An 18701-nucleotide genomic window follows, 5' to 3' on the forward strand; every position below is an offset into this window, starting at 1 on the left:
TCTCAATTTATGTAACACATTTTCTTTTTAACATAAGCTATTATGACTAAGTAAGTAATTACGTAGTTTTCGATCCGTATTAGTATATATTCATTGATTTGACGTAAACAATTTGCACGAAAATCAAAACACAAAAGTTAAAGTTATTAAAAAGAATAAAAATAAGTTTACAAAAAATAATTAAAATATCTTGTTCATGCTTATTCTTCCCTCTTTTTATTCTACTACTAGTATACTAGACTCTGTTTTCCTCTTTTTCTTCTCTCCATTTTCTCTCCTAAAAGGAGTAAAATTCTATAGAGAAAAGCTAAAGTTATATGAATTTCTTGCACAAAATCACATTTTTCTTAACAAAGTTTTGATTTTTAACCAATTTTTGTTTGTATTATTTGATTTGATTTCTGGGTTTGTCTTCTTTTTTCGTTTTTTTACACACAGAGGCATATAAAGGGTCGCCGGAAAATGTCAACTCCGACGCCGGTGACCGCTCCGGTTCCTACATCACCGCCTAGTAATGCTACTTCTCCTCCACCGTCGACTCCTGCAACAGCTCCTCCGCCGGCGTCTCCGACGCCCCCTGCAACAGCTCCGCCGCCGGCATCACCGACCCCACCGGCAACGGCTCCACCTCCATCGACTCCTGCTCAAGCTCCTCCACCAGCAAGAACTCCGACACCACCGGCAGCAACTCCTCCGCCGGCTAGTTCAGCCTCTCCGCCTCCACCAACTACACCTGCTCCGTCTTCCAATCCGCCTCCGTCAACAACTCCTGCTCCATCTGGGTCTCCTTCTCCACCATCCACCACCCCTTCAACCCCATCTCCTCCTGGTTCTACCCCGTCACCGCCGGCGGGAGGGAATTCTCCGCCATCACCTTCAGGGGGGTCTCCTTCGCCACCTAGTGGAGGAAGACCATCACCGCCGGCGTTGTCTCCACCGCCGTCAGATGAAGGGTCATCGGGAATATCGACAGGGGTTGTTGTTGGAATTGCTATTGGGGGTGTTTTAATTCTTGCAATTCTGAGTTTGTTGTTCATATTTTGCAAGAAGAAGAAAAGGAGAAATCATGAACCAGTTAATTACTATGTTCCACCTCCACCACCACAAGGGATCAAAGGTGAGATCTTATTTGAATAAATACATAAAAATCTGAGCTTTTAGTGTCTGGATTGCTGAATAGATCTGTTTATGCTTCCGTTTGGTCGTAGATTTTGAAGTTGAAACTTGAAAATTTGAGTCCGGACATGCATTGTACTTGGAAAAAAATTGAAGATTAATGTGATAACTTTTATGTTTAAAAAGGCCAAACATTAGCTATATATATAGTCACTTGAACTCTTCCCGTGAATATTTACCAAAATTTGCATTGTGAGAGAGATTTGTCATCCTTTACGAACAATTTTCAGTGCTGATGATAATTAACAGGAAGTTGTCGAATGTCGACTTTTTTGACTATTTAGTTTCATTGTAGAATGGCTTTGTGTAGTTTAAGCATCAGAGATTCAGATAATTAGTTGTGATAACTGATAAGAAATGATGAGCTTGAAAGTTGATGGATTGATTATATGCACTTACACATTGTAATTTTCTTAATAATAGGCAAACAGCTTGATAGGAGAGTGTTTGATGTATAAGCCATTGGGTGTTTTGAGAGACTTGAAACAATTTATCATTGGCATTTTGTTATTTTTCAGTTTAATCGGCCAACATATTTGTTTGTTAAACAGGATTTTATATATTTTGTTCTGGATAGTGAATATCTTTTGATGATTGATGTAGTCAGAGTCTCGATGATCATTAGTCATGACTAATTTTAATGTTGTTTGTCAGCTGACCCTCATGGTGGGCAAATGCAACATTGGCAGCAAAATCCTCCACCTCCGGCAGATCATTTTGTTACAATCCCCCCTAAACCGTCTCCTCCACCAGCAGGGGGGTTACTACCTTCACATGCTCCACCACGTGCACCTTCACCTCAGCCTCAACCTTACATGAACAGCAGTGGAGCTTCTTCAAATTATTCTGGGTCTGAAATTGCGCTTCCACCACCTTCCCCTGCCATGTCCTTAGGCTTCTCACAGAGCACATTCACATTCGAGGAATTGGTTCGGGCAACTGATGGCTTCTCAGATGCTAACCTTCTTGGACAAGGTGGTTTTGGTTATGTGCACAAAGGAATCCTTCCTAACGGGAAAGAAGTTGCAGTTAAACAACTTAAGGCTGGAAGTGGACAAGGGGAACGTGAATTTCAGGCGGAAGTTGAGATTATTAGCAGAGTACATCACAAGCATCTTGTGTCTCTTGTTGGATACTGCATTACCGGGGCTCAGAGACTGCTTGTTTATGAGTTTGTTCCAAACAATACTTTGGAATTTCATTTACACGGTAAATCTATTTTACTTCCTACAAATTTCGACTCAAATTATACATATGATCTGTCTAGTAACCAAAATTCTTATTCTTATAATATCTTAGGAAAGGGAAGGCCTCCTTTGGATTGGCCAATGCGACTAAAGATTGCTCTAGGGTCAGCTAAAGGACTGGCGTATCTGCATGAAGACTGTATGTTTTTCTCTCTTTCTCATTCTTAAATCATGTTATAATCCTTCTAGCCTTTTATGTTATGTGTTCAATATGTAAAATGAATTGTTTTCTCTTCACAGGCCAACCGAAAATCATTCACCGTGATATCAAGGCAGCTAATATACTTATCGACTTTAATTTTGAGGCTAAGGTAACAGTCTTTTGCATGTGGATTGGAACATGTACCTTTTTGTTTGTTTGATTTTTGAATCGTTGACAATGATTATCTCCAATCCCTTTTACCCAGAGGTTGATATTTGCTAATTATACATTATGATGCCATCGGAAGCTGAATTCAGTTGTACTTATAGAGTAAATCCTGTTTCCTCAAAGAAGCTTTTTTTGCTTTCTCAGGTTGCTGATTTTGGACTTGCCAAGCTAACTTCTGATGTTAATACTCATGTCTCCACCAGAGTGATGGGAACCTTTGGGTAAGACTTGGATTCTTGTGTGATAAATTAGTTACTTCCTTTTCTTAACCGTGTTATTGATATTCCAGTGAGTCGATGTTAATGACCAATGGCTTGCTGCTTCTTTTCCATTTGATCATCAAGTAGACCTGAATGTGTTTCTTCATTATTGTCAACCCCCTAGGTATTTGGCTCCAGAATATGCTTCCTCTGGAAAGCTTACAGACAAGTCAGACGTATTCTCCTTTGGTGTAATGCTTCTTGAGTTGATAACTGGACGTCGGCCTGTTGACTCTACTCAATCATACATCGAAGATAGTTTGGTGGACTGGGTGAGTAGTTATGCAGATATGTGTGACTTGTTTGATTTCCTTTCTTTCCACCAGTTCTGCAGTTTTGAGTAATTTGTTGTCATGACAAAGAAGTTACTTTCTTTCTATTTCAGGCACGTCCATTACTCACACGAGCTTTAGAAGATGAAAAGTTTGATACCCTTGTTGATCGTCGGCTAGAAAACGATTATAACCATAATGAGATGGCTCGCATGGTTGCTTGTTGTGCTGCTTGTGTGCGACATTCAGCAAAGCGTAGACCACGAATGACACAGGTGAAATTCCATTTTACATCAAAGATTAAAACATATTAAGCATTGATGAAGTTTCGAGTTACAATGAGCTGCAACCTTCTACAATTGAATTAAAACTAAAAAGCACTATGTTTGATGCTCTAGTCAAGATGTAGATTGCAAACTTAGACATAATATCCGCAATCTTAAATTTATACGCTATAATTGAGCAGGTTCTCCGAGCCTTGGAAGGAGATGTCTCGTTATCAGACCTTAACGAAGGTATTAAACCTGGACACAGCACAGTATACAGTTCATATACAAGTTCAGATTATGATACACTTCAATACAACGAAGACATGAAGAAATTCAGGAAGATGGCACTCGCGACAAGTCAAGAATATGCCAGCAGTGATCAGTACAGTAATCCAACTAGTGAATATGGGCTAAACCCGTCTGGATCAAGTAGCGAAGGCCATCAAACTGCGGAAATGGAAACGGGTCGGATGAAAAATGACAGCAGAGGATTCAGTGGAAGTAAAGGCTTCAGTGGAACTTCTTAGTACAAGAAACTCCATTTCTGTATAGTCTTTCAACCTAACTCTTTATGATATGAATGCTTCAACAATTGCATAAAAGTGATGATTTATTTTGGTCAATATACAGGTTTTTTTCTTCTTTTTTTAAATGAGATAAGTTCTCCATTGTATTTATACTGTTAATTCTTTTATTCAATGCTTCAATTGTAGCGTTGATTGTTTTGTTCATATCAACTTAGACTTATTCCTTGATGTTTTGTTTTTTTGGCTGAAGTGTGCATTTGGCAAGTTGGATTTGAATCAATTGATTGGTAGATGACAAAACTAAGCACGCTGTATGTAGTATTTTATTCAACTTTGAATTTTGTCTTTTTTTGAATCCAAGCTGTCATGCCAAGCTACTGACTTTTATTTTTGTTTTGCTACTTTGACCAATGTGTCTTGTTACCCTTGAGTCGAGCATCTTTCAGAAACAACAACAAAGTTAGGGATAAAATGTGTGTTCATATTATCCTCATCAGATACTAATCGTGAGATTATATTGGATATATTGTTATTGTAACTTTGACTAATGTCATGTATTACTACTTGCATTAAGCATTTTAGATTCTTTTGAGCACATTCTAAGGCATAATTTAAGGGCAGTTTGTGCACACTTTTACTATTTCATCGAATACGTAATGCAATCTCCAACCAACGAATGTACTACATGTTCTATCTATTAAGGATTAAACTAATGTGACACTCCTTTATAAAAAATTACACTATATAGATAGGTCAAAAAAAAATTTCTTTGTAAATGATGTTTTTTTTTAGTGCAAAAATAAGTAATGTAATACTATTGTTTAATGGAATTATAAAGTGGTCCTTTGTGGGGAATTTTATGTTCACATGTTACACAAAAGAAAAGCAAAAGTTAAAAGGGGGTATCTATCAAAATTATGTTCAAGACAACCTTTTTGCACATGCAAGAAAAACATGGGGACAAGTCACAACTTGCTAAGATCTCACCATATTTATTGACTTTATTACTTCAATAGCACCTGGTTTTTTCTGCCAACTGTGTTTATCTTATCAGTTGGTTGTAGTATTCTAGTATGTTTGTTGGTTAATCATTTGTTTGTTGGTGTTGGGTAACCAAAGTGGTTGGTTTAAGGTTCCAAGCTTATCCCAATGATCAGGTTTTCTCGATTTATGTGAAGGTGTTTGATTGCAATGCAATAATACTATATCCGACAAATAAATTTGTTCCTCCAAGTAGCAATTGATATCTTCTACGACGTAGACATAGGGTGCCATGACACGAAACTTAAGAGCAAAATGGGAAAATGTCACATAAATTGAAACAAATAGAGTATTACATATGATAAACTAAACTAGTGGCAGAGCCATCCCTGTCCAAGGAATGTCAGTTGACAGTCCTTCACCGAAAATTACACTGTATAAATCTATATATTGAATCCTCATGATTTTTTCATGATATGCTTATGTCTTTATATTTTAGCTCCATTAACGAAAATTTAGACTCTGCTACTATGCTCAACCGTATAAGATAAAGTTCCGGTTAAAACATAATGCAGATAGAATTTTTCTGTGAACATATAATGCAATTTAAATAAAAAACATCTAATGTACCCAAAAGTATGCGTAGTGGTTAATGAAGCGAGTAAAAGTCACAAGAAACTAGAATTCAAATTTCAACAGAAACAAAAAATGTTGAATTTTTTTTTTCCGTTTATCTAAATATTAGTGGGTGAAGTTATCAATATCAAATATTGGTGGAAGATAATATATGTCAAATAAAATAATCAAGAAACGCACATATCGACCACACTATAGCCTATTTGTGGAAAATCTTTGGGCTGAAATGAAGAGTAGGAGCATGATGGACCATGCATTGGCCCATGAATAAATTTAAGAAGCAAAATTAGTAAGCTGAATTTGGTGAACCATTGGCCCATCAATAGTGATTTGATCTAATGGGCCTCTGCTACTTTTAGGTGCCAAAATTGGGCTATTTGCACTTCTGCTCCTATTTGTGCTGATCTTAAACTTTTTATCTTTTTAAGGAAAAAAATTAGTATAACTTACATAAATCTCATAGTGTAAAACTTAAATTACATTCTATCTCTACTCTTTTTTATTTTACAAAAATTCCTTAAAATATTAGCCATCCGGATACATAATTGACTGTCCGGATACATTAATTGTGACACATTATATATATGGCTGTTGCACTTAAAAAGGAAAATAAAACAGAAAATCAAATTAAAATCCTATAATTTATGCTATTCAGTTCCTTTTTACTATGTCAATCAGAGAAACGTATATTCTAAAATAACAAACCAATTCAAAATTCATGTTCATCTTTGTCCCTATTTCAACGAAGAAACTTTCGAGTAGGATTCAATTTTTTTGTTGAAAATTTGATAAGATACATAATGAATATTTTGATTTTTGAGTGACACTCTTGAAGGAAGAAAAAATCGAAGATCGTAGCTTTTGGATTCTTTGAATTCTACACAAATCTCACTATGGACGATCTGGGTTTCTTTGCCAATTTTCTTGGTATCTTTATTTTTGTGTTGGTGGTTGCTTACCATTGTGTGATGGCAGATCCCCAAATATGAAGGCAATTGAAAGTTGTTATTTTATAATTAGCTTGGGCAAAAATAGTTATGTATTTCCCATAACTTCAATTTTTGAGTTAAAGATCTGATAACAAAAGGTATGAAACGCATATTCATGTGCTTTAATCATTGTTTTTCATTCATGAATTTGTATATTGATCGATAAGTCATGATACATTACTGATTAGAACTTGATACATTAAATTTTTGACGTATATGTTATGGGTTTGCAGATCTGTGAGTTATTGTACTCTTAATATAAAGTATTAGATACATGTGAATTTCATTTTTAATTTTTGAATTTGTATATGCACATATAAATAATGATAAATTACTTATTTCAACTTGATTCAATTTTAGTTTGATGTATATGTAATGGATTTTTATAGATGTGAGTCAGTATGCTGTTACTATAACGTATCAGACACATGTGAATTTTTATTTATCAGTATATGAATTTCTATATCAATATATGAATGTATGCATCAATATATAAACTATCGTGTATCTGGAGTTAATTATCATTAGGCGGTTGTGTATCTTAAATTGAGTTGATTGATATGTGATGTATCTCTAACTTTTAAATGTGCACAAGTTCTTCCATCTTCTAAATTTATTTATTCAGTGTATAAAGGTGGACGACGATACATTGTTTACCTTGAGAGAAAAATATGTAACTATAAGAGATTTCAGCATGACGAGATATCTTATGCGCGCGCACACAATTATTGTTGTGAAGAGCAAAAGTATTACAAAGATACATTCATACTGCTTTGATTACTATAACCCAGCTGCATTAGCAAACACATATGAAGTTTCAATGGTTTCAATGTTGTATAAGGATGATTGGTCAGTACTAGAGTTTGTTTTGGAAGAAATTGTCTTGCCACCTAGGTACAAAAAGATGCCTGGATGACCAAGGAAAAGAAGGGAAAAACCTAATCAAAAGATAAGCACAAACACAAACTGTTGTGAACGTTATGGACAAAAAGGTCATAACTGATGAACTTGTACTTTCTTTTCGAAAGAAGATCGACAAACTCTCTTTTGGGACTACTGTTATGTTTCAGATACATTATTTTGAGATTATAGATTTTCAGTTTTTGCTTTTCAACTTTTACCTTGATAAAACATTACAATTTACTATTACCTAGTGAAATTTTGATACAATAAATTGAAATGTTAAGATTTTCAACTTTGTGTTCATTTTTTGTAACACATTATGTTTCATATACCTTTTTTAAAAATAATGTATCATTAGCTATTTGATAATAATGACCAGATATCGTGTTTTTGGAGATGGTACTCCTCAATATGGTTCAGATACATTTATATAATGTATCTTGATCTAGTTGAAAATGTATCTGATACAATAACGTTGCGAAAAGTAGTATGTAAAATAAAATTAAGTGTATATATAAATGTATCACGGTAAGTAAGAATTAATTTATCTATTAGATACATGAATGAATCAGGAACTAACTACAACTAATTATTCAATGTATCAACATAAATCAATACGCAACTAACTAGAACAAAATTATCAAGTAAATACATAATTGAATCAGCTATCAAGTTATAAATTACATTACATTGGTTACGTGTCGGCAATTAACTAAAACTAATGAAAAGAAATAATATTGTGTGTTTATGCATTAATGAATCTGATACTTAATTTTATCCAAATTTGTATTAGTTTATATAAGACAAATGTGTACGACAATCCATACAGTGAATAACAACTAAAAATAATGAAAGTTAAAGTCAAAATAAATAACTTTTTACAAAAAGACTCTAAAACTTGAGTACGAGTATCTTAAACAATAAAAACAACAAACTCTAAAACTAAAGTTTATGTATCTCAAAAACAATAACACTATAAAAAAGTGTCTAACAACTGCTAGATAATCTTTATTCAACATTCACCAAATCGTCTTGAGCTGGTGCTGTGAATTCACTCTTAGGCCTTGGTGGATCCTCATTTTCACTTACGTATCCTGCCTTAGCCTTTTCAATACCGTTTTTTCATAATAGGGTTGCATATCGTGTACGCACATAATCTAAACAAAATGACAAACAATTAAATTAGTAACTTGTAATGTATCTTATGTGTGAATTTGATACATTTCAACAAACTTTTGAATTTGGTACATATTAAAATTCAAGTATACGATACATAATAGCAATATAAAGTATTTTAACTGTGTATCTGATATTGATACTCATTACAATTTGATAAAGTGCAAATGTATCAAAAACTTATATTTGATACTAATTATAACTTCATATACTCATTATGTAATATTTATGTATCATGTATAGTTATATGTATATGATACAACATTCTGCATATTACAGCTCATTCTACAATGTGAGCTTTATAACTTGATACATTCATGACACCTATTCAAAAAGAGAACAAAATTAAAATTTTATGTATCGATATAATATATTTAACTTATGATACATGACAATACAAGAACTACACTTTGCCATTAATATATCAGATTTTTGAAACAACTAACAAAGGGCAATATCAAACATCTGTCAAAAATTTATATCTAATACTCATTACAACTTGATGAACTAATATTGTTTATTTTGGATTGATCACCAGTCTTTTCTGTTTCTCCTGTTCTGTTGGAAGAATATCCAAGTACACCCCCACCAAAAATAAATCAGAATAATTTACCTCGACATAAAAGTAAGACTAATATTGAGGACTGAAATCAGCAATGACAGAGAAATTAGGAACTACGTCGTTCTCATAAGCACTAGTATTATTAATCTTAGATGAGTTTAATTCAATCAATGCTAGATGAAGAAGATGAAAACTTCAAAAAGATCGAAGAACAGTAGAATTGAGAAGATGAAAACTACATATTCAGTGATTTGAAATTGATTGATATTAGAGAAACCTTTTGAAATTCAAATTGGGATGAAGGATGTAACTGATTAGATTATAGGAGTGAAATAAGGGAGAGATTTAAGGAGCAAAAATAGGAGGGGAAACGTGGGTTTGTTGTGTTAGGAGTAATGTATCGGCTGACTTGAGAATTAGGGAATAATAAGGGATTTTGGAAATATTTTTAAATGGTAGGGAATAATGGAAATTATAGAAAATAAATGTGTGTATATATGTAATTTTTCCAAAAAATTATTAGGCTAATGAATGAATTTAAGAAGCAATTAGTACGCTGGATGATTGTTAGGTAATGTTTCATAATGTATTATATTGTATTTTGTTATATATCATTGTATTGTATTTGTTTTAATGAATACATTATTTAGATATATTGTATCGTTCTCCGTCGTTACATAATGCTACTGGTCTATAATTTGAATGATAAACCTACAAAAGAAGTTTGATATGAGGTAGAGATACTATGAAAAGGTAGGATACAAGATAAAATATAATTATTAAATAATAAACAAAGACAAAATGAGAAGAAAATGTTAAGGTAACAACACGATCACACCAAATCTATCGTTACATAAAATTGGTCTTTTCGTCATTATCTAACGATGAATTTAAACGATACGATACAATAAAATTTAAGTAACAATCAAAACAAACATTGTATTTAAATTAACAATACAATAGGTAACAATCATCCAAACACGATGTTAACTTGATTTCAATTGATATTTATGTCTTTCAACTTTAAACGTGCATAAATAGATACTTAAATTTATATAAAGTTGAACAAATAGACAAATGCATCCTACGTTACATATTACATGATAATTTACATGAAATACACTTATCATAAAATGCCAAATAGAATGCATGTATTTTTATATTCAACTTTATATTAGTTTAAGTGTGTATTCGTGCACTAATTTTTTCTTGAAAAAGGAAAGAACTCATTGATATTAACTACCAATTCGAATTCAACACATATAGCAAGAAACTCTGTAAAATTGTTGCAGATAAAAAGTTACACTAAATCCAATGATAACTCTACAGTTCCTCTCTCCATTTTCTTCAATACCTTCAAAATCCCCACAATTTTCACCTTTCAATTCCAACCCTTTATCTAAAACCCTTCAATTCAATGACACCCATTTCAAATCTTTCATAAAAACCTCAAAGATTCTAACTTTCAAGTGTTTTAGATGTAGCAAATCTCAAAATCAGAGGTTTAAGTGTAAAGGGGTTAAAGATGAGAAAAAAACGGTTTTGGACCGTGATGGCGGCGGCGGTGACGGCGGCGGAGATGGCGGTGGTGGTGGTGGAGATGATGAGCAATCGGAGAAGGAAGATGGGGTTTTGCCAGAATGGGTGAATATTACTTCAGATGATGCAAAAACTGTTTTTGTGGCTGTTGCTATATCACTTGCATTTAGGTCATTTGTAGCTGAGCCAAGGTTTATACCTTCATTGTCCATGTATCCTACATTTGATGTTGGAGATAGAATTGTAGCTGAAAAGGTAAATTTTTGTTTTATTTTGACTATATGTTTGTGAATTTGTTCTTTTGACATGAATTGAACTTAAATGAGCTGTGAGTATTCATATAGCCTGACTCCAAATCGGGACTGAGTATTACTATTAGCATTAGTTGTATTAGTAGCAGTAGTAGTAGCAGTAGTTGTTGTTCCTTGTATCCCACATCTTATGTTGGAGATATAATTGTAGCTGAAAAGGTAAATTTTTGTTTTGTTTTGACTATATATTTGTGAATTTGTTATTTTGACATGAGTTGAACTTAAATGAAGCAGTGAGGATTCATTAACCGGCCCCAAATTGGGACTGAGGCGTAGTAGCAGCAGAAGCAACATTAGTAGTAGTAATAGTTGTTGTAGTTCCTTGTCCATGTATCCCACATTTGATGTGGAGATAGAATTGTTGCTGAAAAGTAAAGTTTTTTTTTTTTTTACTATATGTTTGTGAATTTGTTGTTTTGACATGAGTTAAACTTAAGTGAAGCAGTGAGGATTCATATAACTGACTTCATATTGGAACTGAGGCATAGTAGTAGTGTTGTTGCTGTTATTATTGATGTAGTTGAACTTCACAAGGATAGTTGGGCTTGAGTTTGGATAAAGGAGGAGGTTTAAGGTAGGTTGAATGCCAGTGTAAAACTAGTCTAACTGTGATGAATCATTGAGATGATTCATATAAGCTGAAACCCGGTTAGTTTCGGATAGAAGCAATACAATAACATACCCAGTGTAGTCTCACAAGTGGGGTATGGCCGTATGGGGAGGGTAGGATGTATGTAAACCATACCCCTACCTTTGTTGGGTAGAGAGGTTGTTTCCGATAGTTGCATAATTGATACTCTAAATAAGGTGTTGATAAAGTTGGACACCTTTTTGCTGAATATAGTGTTCTGATTTAAATAGTGACAGTTGACAATTGATTTGGAAACTTGTAGCTGAAAAGTAATTTGCTTTATTTTGACTATATGTTTGTGAATTCGTACCTTTGGATGCCGATAACTTTGCTAGGATAGTCGGTCTCAAGGTTGGATAAAGGAGGAGGGTAAAGTATGTTGAAGTAGTGTAAAGACAGCCTAACTATGATGAATCATCAAATTCCAAGTGGTTTATATAAGCTAACGCCGACTAGTTCGAGATTGAAGCATAATTGATATATAAGTTGGACACTTCTTTTTTTTTTTGCTGAATATATCCTTCTGAATAAGCTTGTGACAGTTGATTTATTCTCCAACATTGGATGTTGGGGACAAACTGAAATGTAAGGAAATCAATTGTTGGAGACAATTGAAATGTAGAGGACAATATTGTTGTGGAGTTTATGCTTCTTGGTCCCTCCTGGACCTAAATGTTGAATTTGAAATGAAAATGTCAGTATCAGAAAGTATAGACATTAAAATATGAAATAGTTTAACTTTGAATATGATTTTAGGATTGTAGTTACTTTTAGTGATTAGTGATCGATTTGCTGTTACTATCAATTGTAAATGCATCAAATCACCTTTTACTAGGTGTAAGAGAACTACCGGCAAATTGCATCATCGTTCTTGTAATAGTGTTTGAAGTTAATGCTTATGTGTACTTGTGTTGCAATCATAGACTAGCTGAGGGTATGCACATATGCTTAAGCCTCCTACATAATCTTATAGGAATAAACTTTAAACCTCCTGAAGAGTCTGTTCTTTCCATCTTATATCGATTATTTTGAAGTCATTTTTGTTCGTAACTATGTCGATCTTGTGGTTTGCAGGTCAGTTACTATTTTAGAAAGCCATGTCCCAATGACATAGTAATATTCAAAAGTCCTCCAGTTCTTCAGGAGGTAGGATACACGGATGACGATGTCTTTATCAAGAGGATTGTTGCAAAGGAAGGTGATATTGTCGAGGTGAGTTCACTAGATAATAGAAGCAATAATACTATATTCTAATTGCTGTGGACTTGAACTGCTTGAGTTGACTGATCAATTGGTATTTCATGTCCACCACTATTTTATGTTATGTTGAGTCCCCCCCACCCCACCTAAATGGCTATAGAAGCAGCTGAATTGGTTGATAGAGTGCCTTTGGGTGATAATACCCTCATATTTCATTTCTGCTACGCTCCCTCACCAACAAGAGTCGAGTCTTTCAATATCTGCATGTTTATCTCTTTGTCAAAACCATACACTGACCTGGTCGATCCAATCAGTATATTGAGGGAACAGACCTTTTTGAAAAAACTCTCAGTTTGGGTTATGTATCTTCTCTCCGCCATTCCCCCTCTGTTGATTTATCATGTCTTTTTCGAATCTTTTGAAATAGCGCTACATAGATATTGATATATAACCATCGGCATTACCCAAGTGGTCCATGATAGAATTGCAACATCAATGTGCATTGTCAAATTGCATGCTTCTCCGCCATTTGGTTCCACTCACGAGCTAGTCCTCAACAAGGTTTTTTGGCATCTAATTGCTCCCCTTTTTCTTAATAAGTAACCAAAGATTATATAAATTCGTGCACTAAGCCAGGGGCGGCTCTTGCTTAGAAAAACTAAGGCACATGCCTTAGGCCCCCAATTTTGGGAGGCCTCAAATTTTTACCATATGTGTTTTTATTTTTATAAAAATAATAATTATTTATAATAAAATGTGTATATATATATATATATATATATATTATTTTATTCTCCTTAACTCCACTCAAATAGAAGAAATCAAGAAAACGTTGTTTTGTCTTATTACATTTCTGTCATTCACATTATTTATTTATTTTAAAACTCCTTTTACAATTTTTTTCTTCAAATCTTTGATAAGTTAAAGTAATACTCTATCATAAATCTAAATCATTAGTCGAACAATGTTGAACAAAGTGAATCACAATTTTTTTTTACTTAAATTTTCAATCAAAGTTAGGTATATCAAGTTATCAACGTCTTGAATCAGATTTTATGGTTCTAACTCTTATTTTGCTTAAGGTTTGTCAACTTATTCCTTAGAGAATTATGTTAATAATTCATATAATGATTACTTTAGTAAAAGGATATTTTTCAGCATTGAATTGATAAAATCTTACCTAAAATTAATTAAATTTTTTTTAAAAAGTACTCAAATAAATCATCTATTAAAAAGTTGAAGTAATAATGTGCATCTAAACAATTAGAAAAATAATTTTTAAATAAATATGTATGAAATTTTTTAGGCCTCAAAGAAAATTTCGCTTTAGGCCCCCAGTTACGTTGAGCCGCCCCTGCACTATGCCGTGCCACAAACGTAATTACAGATTGTGCAGATCCTCTATTGTGTCTAGGATTGCTTCTTCATGACATACAAAACCAGGTTGCACCAAAAAGCTAGCAAAAATATTCATCTTTGTTTAAGGCTATGTATGTTTCTTCTGCTGCCTTGAAATATTCTGCTAGTTCTCTTAAGCCATAAAATCCGCTATTTTAATCATAAACTTGAACTCCGCCTCTCTTTTTTTAATAAAATACAATGGATCAGATTCGGAGACACTTATGGAAGATACTGTCCATTTAACTGAAATCGTCTTTTAGACTTTGCAATAACTTTCATTTATTCATTCTTAAGCATCCGAAAGATAACTCAAATATTCAACCTGTGTAAGTGTTATAATTAGGTTCTAAATCCTAATATAGAAAAGGGTGGTCAAGGGAAGTCTGCCTTTCATTTACCAAAACAAGACCCCTCTCATCCTCTCCGTGATGAATCTCCATACATTTAAATCGTTGGTATATGTCTTTCTTCCGGTTTATTTTGGATAGGGGGAGGAGTAATTTGTATTACCAAATATATGGCCAAATTGCCAGGAATATATAAGGAAATATTTTGGTGATTCTTGGTAGTGCAGGTTCATGAAGGAAAGCTGATCGTAAATGGAGTTGCGCGAAATGAAGATTTTATAAACGAGGCACCCAAATACGAAATGACACCAGTGGTATGTTCCATTTCTACTGATTCATTTAACTCAGCAATCAGCTTTCCTCCAATTCTTAGGAAGTTTCAAATAAACAAAAATATTGGCTCATCCAGATTTGACTACCTAAAACCATCATAGCTGTGGGCTATGTTGCTTGGACTCTTCATAAAACATCAACATATGTCTATCAGATTGTCCAAAAGTAGTGCATTTTGGAGGATCCAACATGGGTGGGGCAACATTGATTGTGGCCAAAGTCTGTTGTTTAATTTCTTAGTGTAAGAGTGCATACTGTTCTTACTGTTTCTTATCCATGTCTTACTGCAGCGTGTACCTGAGAATTCAGTTTTCGTTATGGGTGATAATCGGAATAACAGCTATGATTCCCATGTGTGGTGAGTTTTCCGCTCTTTGAAAAGTTGCAGCGTCTCCTATAAACTGCTAGTTCGTTAAATATGCTCATCTTACGTCTGAGTCATTTTTTTTTATCAGGGGAGCACTTCCTGCGAAGAACATAATAGGCAGGTCCATATTTCGGTATTGGCCTCCAAAAAGAATTGGCGGTACAGTTCTTCCTGAAGGTTGTGCTGTCGACAAGCAGGAGAGTACTAGTGATATAACAGTGCCTCAATAACTTCTTTAGCCTGAAAACTCCTTTTCTGTTTGGAATTGATATGAAAATGTAGAAGTGATATTATCTATTCATTGTTTGGCATAGTACTGTAATATGTCTAATTTGAGGTAGGTTGTAATGTAATGTATATTAGCAGGCATTTGACTTACTTGAGCTGAGGATGTAAGGTTTTGTATACATCCTCTTCAAATCCCAGTTGTAAAATTTCACTGGATATGTCGTCATTTGTTGTATTCGACTCCTGATATACTTTCATCAGGATTAATAGCAAAAATAATGCATGCATTAGCTCTTCGTAATAGTAATCCCTTGTTTGGTATATTTTTTCATGCTATTAGTTATACGCTCTGTTGTGTATTGAAGAATATATTACTAATATCATGAATTTCTAGGTATTAATAATGCAAAGAGATTTAATATATGTGGTCGTTAAAGATCCAATTACCCCTTTTATTTCCACCATATTGGCCAGAAAATTTGGCCACAATATAGCCAGAATGATATTTTACATATATTATTTTACATTTTTGAACATTTTTATCCTTTTAACTTTAATACCTTTTAATTAAAAAATAAAAAAAAGATCAATTTATTTTAAAATAAAAAAGGTATTATATAGACTTGAATTTTCTAGCAAAATTTTGTAAATTCATATTTTAAAACTGTGCATACTATTTTTAATACAACAAATCAAACAATGCATAAAAAATAATCTATGCATTACTAAGACATACTCCCTCCGTCCCTATTTAGTTGTCCACTTTAGAAATGACACACAGATTAAGGCAACAATAATTAGCATAGTGAAGTTACAATTTTACTTCCAAAATAAATTCACTCAAAATAACTAATCAATGATGGAAAAGTTCATAAGTTTATTTACTTTATTTATGACAACTTTTCACTTTAAATAAGGGTATTGTAGGAAAAAAATTTGTTGTCCTTTCTTAATTTATCAAAATGGACAACTAAATAGGGACGGAGGGAGTAACACATAAACATCCCTTGACTTGACATCAATTGATAACTATAATCCTCAACTTTTGATGTGCTAAACACTTAAGATGTGTATCATCTACTTGTTTGATTTTATACAAGTTTTTAGAGAAAGAAACTTCATTTTCTTTAACACGACTTTACAATTTAGCAAGTTCTTTATATTTTGCAATCTTCACTTTGTCACAATTTACATTTGTGACTCTGTTAGAGTCGAGCAACTATTAACAATATTCAATAATAATAACCCAGTCACAATTTACATTTGTTACTGTTGGTTTCAAGCAACCATTTGCAATATTCAATAATAATAGCCCAAGAGGGTGATGCCAACTTCCTCAATGAAAAAATTGTCTATAAATCTTTCAAACCTGTAAATTTTTTGTAAATTTGCATTACATTTACCTTTTAATTTTGGTTAAAATTTACAACTATCAAGGCCTTTCAAATAAATATGGAGCCAGTTACATTCTGACATATGTTTTAATACATCAGTATAATTTACAACCAACAGGCCTTCCAATAGAATTTTTCTGTTGCTACGTCTCCCAACTCTAAATTTCCATCTATCAGCTGCATCTTCGTTAGTGAATTAGAAAACTACACAACAAGCCAATGATCACAAATAAATAAAAGACAACTTTTCATAAGCAATCTTCTAATTTTTTCAACTTACACTGAGAGGATCAGTTATAATGAATCATTCACCACTTTAGCATAACCACATATGGAATGCAAGTCAGATGACAATAAATACACATCATTTCCTCTTGGTTCAACATGGGTGGGCCAAATATATCAAATCCCAGAATAAAACTGCCTGTTTTCCTTTATGAACAACCGAGTCTGAACTTGTGTTGCTTATTTTCATTTACCCTAGGTTTAACTTACAATCACCAAGACAATGAGCTGAGCAGCTGCATAACTTAGTTGGTAGAAAAGTAACTGATGTTGAATCATAGTGGAAGTGTTGTAATCATCGATTGCAATGTCGGTTACACGATCCCACATTAGTTACTTTCCTATCAGCTTAGTTATGCCTAGCGTCAGCTGCCATTCTCTAGGAAACGAGGGCACATCACGGGAGACCTACACTCCATCACTGATCACCCTAATTTCCCACTCCTACACTCTATCATACCAATCATCCAAAAGTTACTAGCCCCCATCAAAATCATTCAAATACAAAGAATTTTTTTTTAAGGGCATCAGTTCTCCAAGGTTGATAGCATCAATGAAAGATTCAGACGCAAATTACCCATTTACGATATATAAGATTCATCAGTTGCCCATAAAACTAAAGTTCAAAAATAAATAAGCAAAAAAAGGACAAGTAAATGGAGGATTATTCACTTAACGATCAGAACCTGTCGGGATTCACACTTTACATCATAAAATGTATTTCAGTGGATTGACAGACTTATGAATTCTATCATCACTTCGTTACTCCTCACAAGAACATAACAAACAATCTTACAAAATTTAAATTGCAAGAAAATATTCTGTAATTGAAAATTAAAAAAAATAGTGCTCAGAACTTCTTAGAGGGTTGTGTAAGCCATCACAGACCAAAGTCTCCGACACGAGATTTTTTCTTCAAAGCACCATAAAAGGAAAAAATATCCTTCAAACAAATTTTAAAAAATCTCTAAATGAACACTAAATACAATACAAAAATAAGAGAATTAACAGCAAAAGTTTAATTATAGGACTCAGTTTATGGGTGGTGATATATCAGAATGGTCGGCAAGGTGGTTTTAACACCATTACGACGAACGAGACCAATAGATATAAGTCGTCACAGTCCAATAACCCTTTCAAAAACAAATCATAACTTAAAACACAAATAAAAAAAGAGTCATCAGATAGGAGCGAAAGACTATAAAGATTGTTTTATAATCACAAAGATTTCATTTGAACTATGCTTCTAATCATCATATGACCCATTTATTAAACAATGACACCAGTAAAAAACGAT

General features: G+C 33.4%; 2 protein-coding genes and 5 non-coding genes across 7 annotated transcripts; 2 read left to right on the plus strand and 5 right to left on the minus strand.

Annotated features, from left to right (window-relative positions):
• Positions 1–286: 286 nt before the first annotated feature.
• On the plus strand, positions 287–4476 carry LOC125811448 (proline-rich receptor-like protein kinase PERK1). Its single transcript, XM_049490940.1, has 8 exons — positions 287–1117; positions 1831–2385; positions 2476–2562; positions 2664–2734; positions 2938–3014; positions 3178–3325; positions 3439–3600; positions 3792–4476. Exons 1-8 carry the CDS (start codon positions 463–465, stop codon positions 4119–4121), a joined length of 2085 nt encoding a protein of 694 aa, XP_049346897.1. The 5' UTR covers positions 287–462; the 3' UTR covers positions 4122–4476.
• Positions 4477–10653: 6177 nt separating this feature from the next.
• Positions 10654–15937, plus strand: LOC125811464 (chloroplast processing peptidase). The gene is made up of 5 exons (XM_049490960.1): positions 10654–11162; positions 12924–13061; positions 15025–15111; positions 15421–15488; positions 15586–15937. Exons 1-5 carry the CDS (start codon positions 10683–10685, stop codon positions 15725–15727), a joined length of 915 nt encoding a protein of 304 aa, XP_049346917.1. The 5' UTR covers positions 10654–10682; the 3' UTR covers positions 15728–15937.
• Positions 15938–17923: 1986 nt separating this feature from the next.
• Positions 17924–18017, minus strand: LOC125811995 (small nucleolar RNA Z101). The gene has a single exon (XR_007441946.1). It is a non-coding gene; the product is annotated as a small nucleolar RNA Z101 (small nucleolar RNA).
• A 62-nt stretch (positions 18018–18079) lies between these two features.
• On the minus strand, positions 18080–18167 carry LOC125812004 (small nucleolar RNA snoR14). Its single transcript, XR_007441954.1, has one exon. It is a non-coding gene; the product is annotated as a small nucleolar RNA snoR14 (small nucleolar RNA).
• An 83-nt stretch (positions 18168–18250) lies between these two features.
• Positions 18251–18328, minus strand: LOC125812000 (small nucleolar RNA U61). The gene has a single exon (XR_007441950.1). It is a non-coding gene; the product is annotated as a small nucleolar RNA U61 (small nucleolar RNA).
• A 103-nt stretch (positions 18329–18431) lies between these two features.
• Positions 18432–18530, minus strand: LOC125811993 (small nucleolar RNA Z43). Its single transcript, XR_007441945.1, has one exon. It is a non-coding gene; the product is annotated as a small nucleolar RNA Z43 (small nucleolar RNA).
• A 46-nt stretch (positions 18531–18576) lies between these two features.
• On the minus strand, positions 18577–18670 carry LOC125811990 (small nucleolar RNA snR60/Z15/Z230/Z193/J17). The gene has a single exon (XR_007441942.1). It is a non-coding gene; the product is annotated as a small nucleolar RNA snR60/Z15/Z230/Z193/J17 (small nucleolar RNA).
• Between the last annotated feature and the right edge of the window lie 31 nt (positions 18671–18701).

This window comes from Solanum verrucosum, unplaced genomic scaffold (genome assembly GCF_900185275.1).
Source record: "Solanum verrucosum unplaced genomic scaffold, falcon-dt-bn FXZP01000238.1, whole genome shotgun sequence".
Lineage (NCBI taxonomy): Eukaryota > Viridiplantae > Streptophyta > Magnoliopsida > Solanales > Solanaceae > Solanum > Solanum verrucosum.

Bases quoted from the DNA above. Each gene is read 5' to 3' on its own strand.
- LOC125811464 (XM_049490960.1), top strand. From the start codon at position 10,683: ATGATAACTCTACAGTTCCTCTCTCCATTTTCTTCAATACCTTCAAAA. The intron at 13,062-15,024 runs GTGAGTTCACTA...TTGGTAGTGCAG, and splicing joins AGGAAGGTGATATTGTCGAG to GTTCATGAAGGAAAGCTGAT. The intron at 15,489-15,585 runs GTGAGTTTTCCG...TTTTTTTATCAG, and splicing joins AGCTATGATTCCCATGTGTG to GGGAGCACTTCCTGCGAAGA.
- LOC125811448 (XM_049490940.1), top strand. From the start codon at position 463: ATGTCAACTCCGACGCCGGTGACCGCTCCGGTTCCTACATCACCGCCT. The intron at 2,386-2,475 runs GTAAATCTATTT...ATAATATCTTAG, and splicing joins TTTGGAATTTCATTTACACG to GAAAGGGAAGGCCTCCTTTG. The intron at 2,563-2,663 runs GTATGTTTTTCT...TTCTCTTCACAG, and splicing joins GGCGTATCTGCATGAAGACT to GCCAACCGAAAATCATTCAC.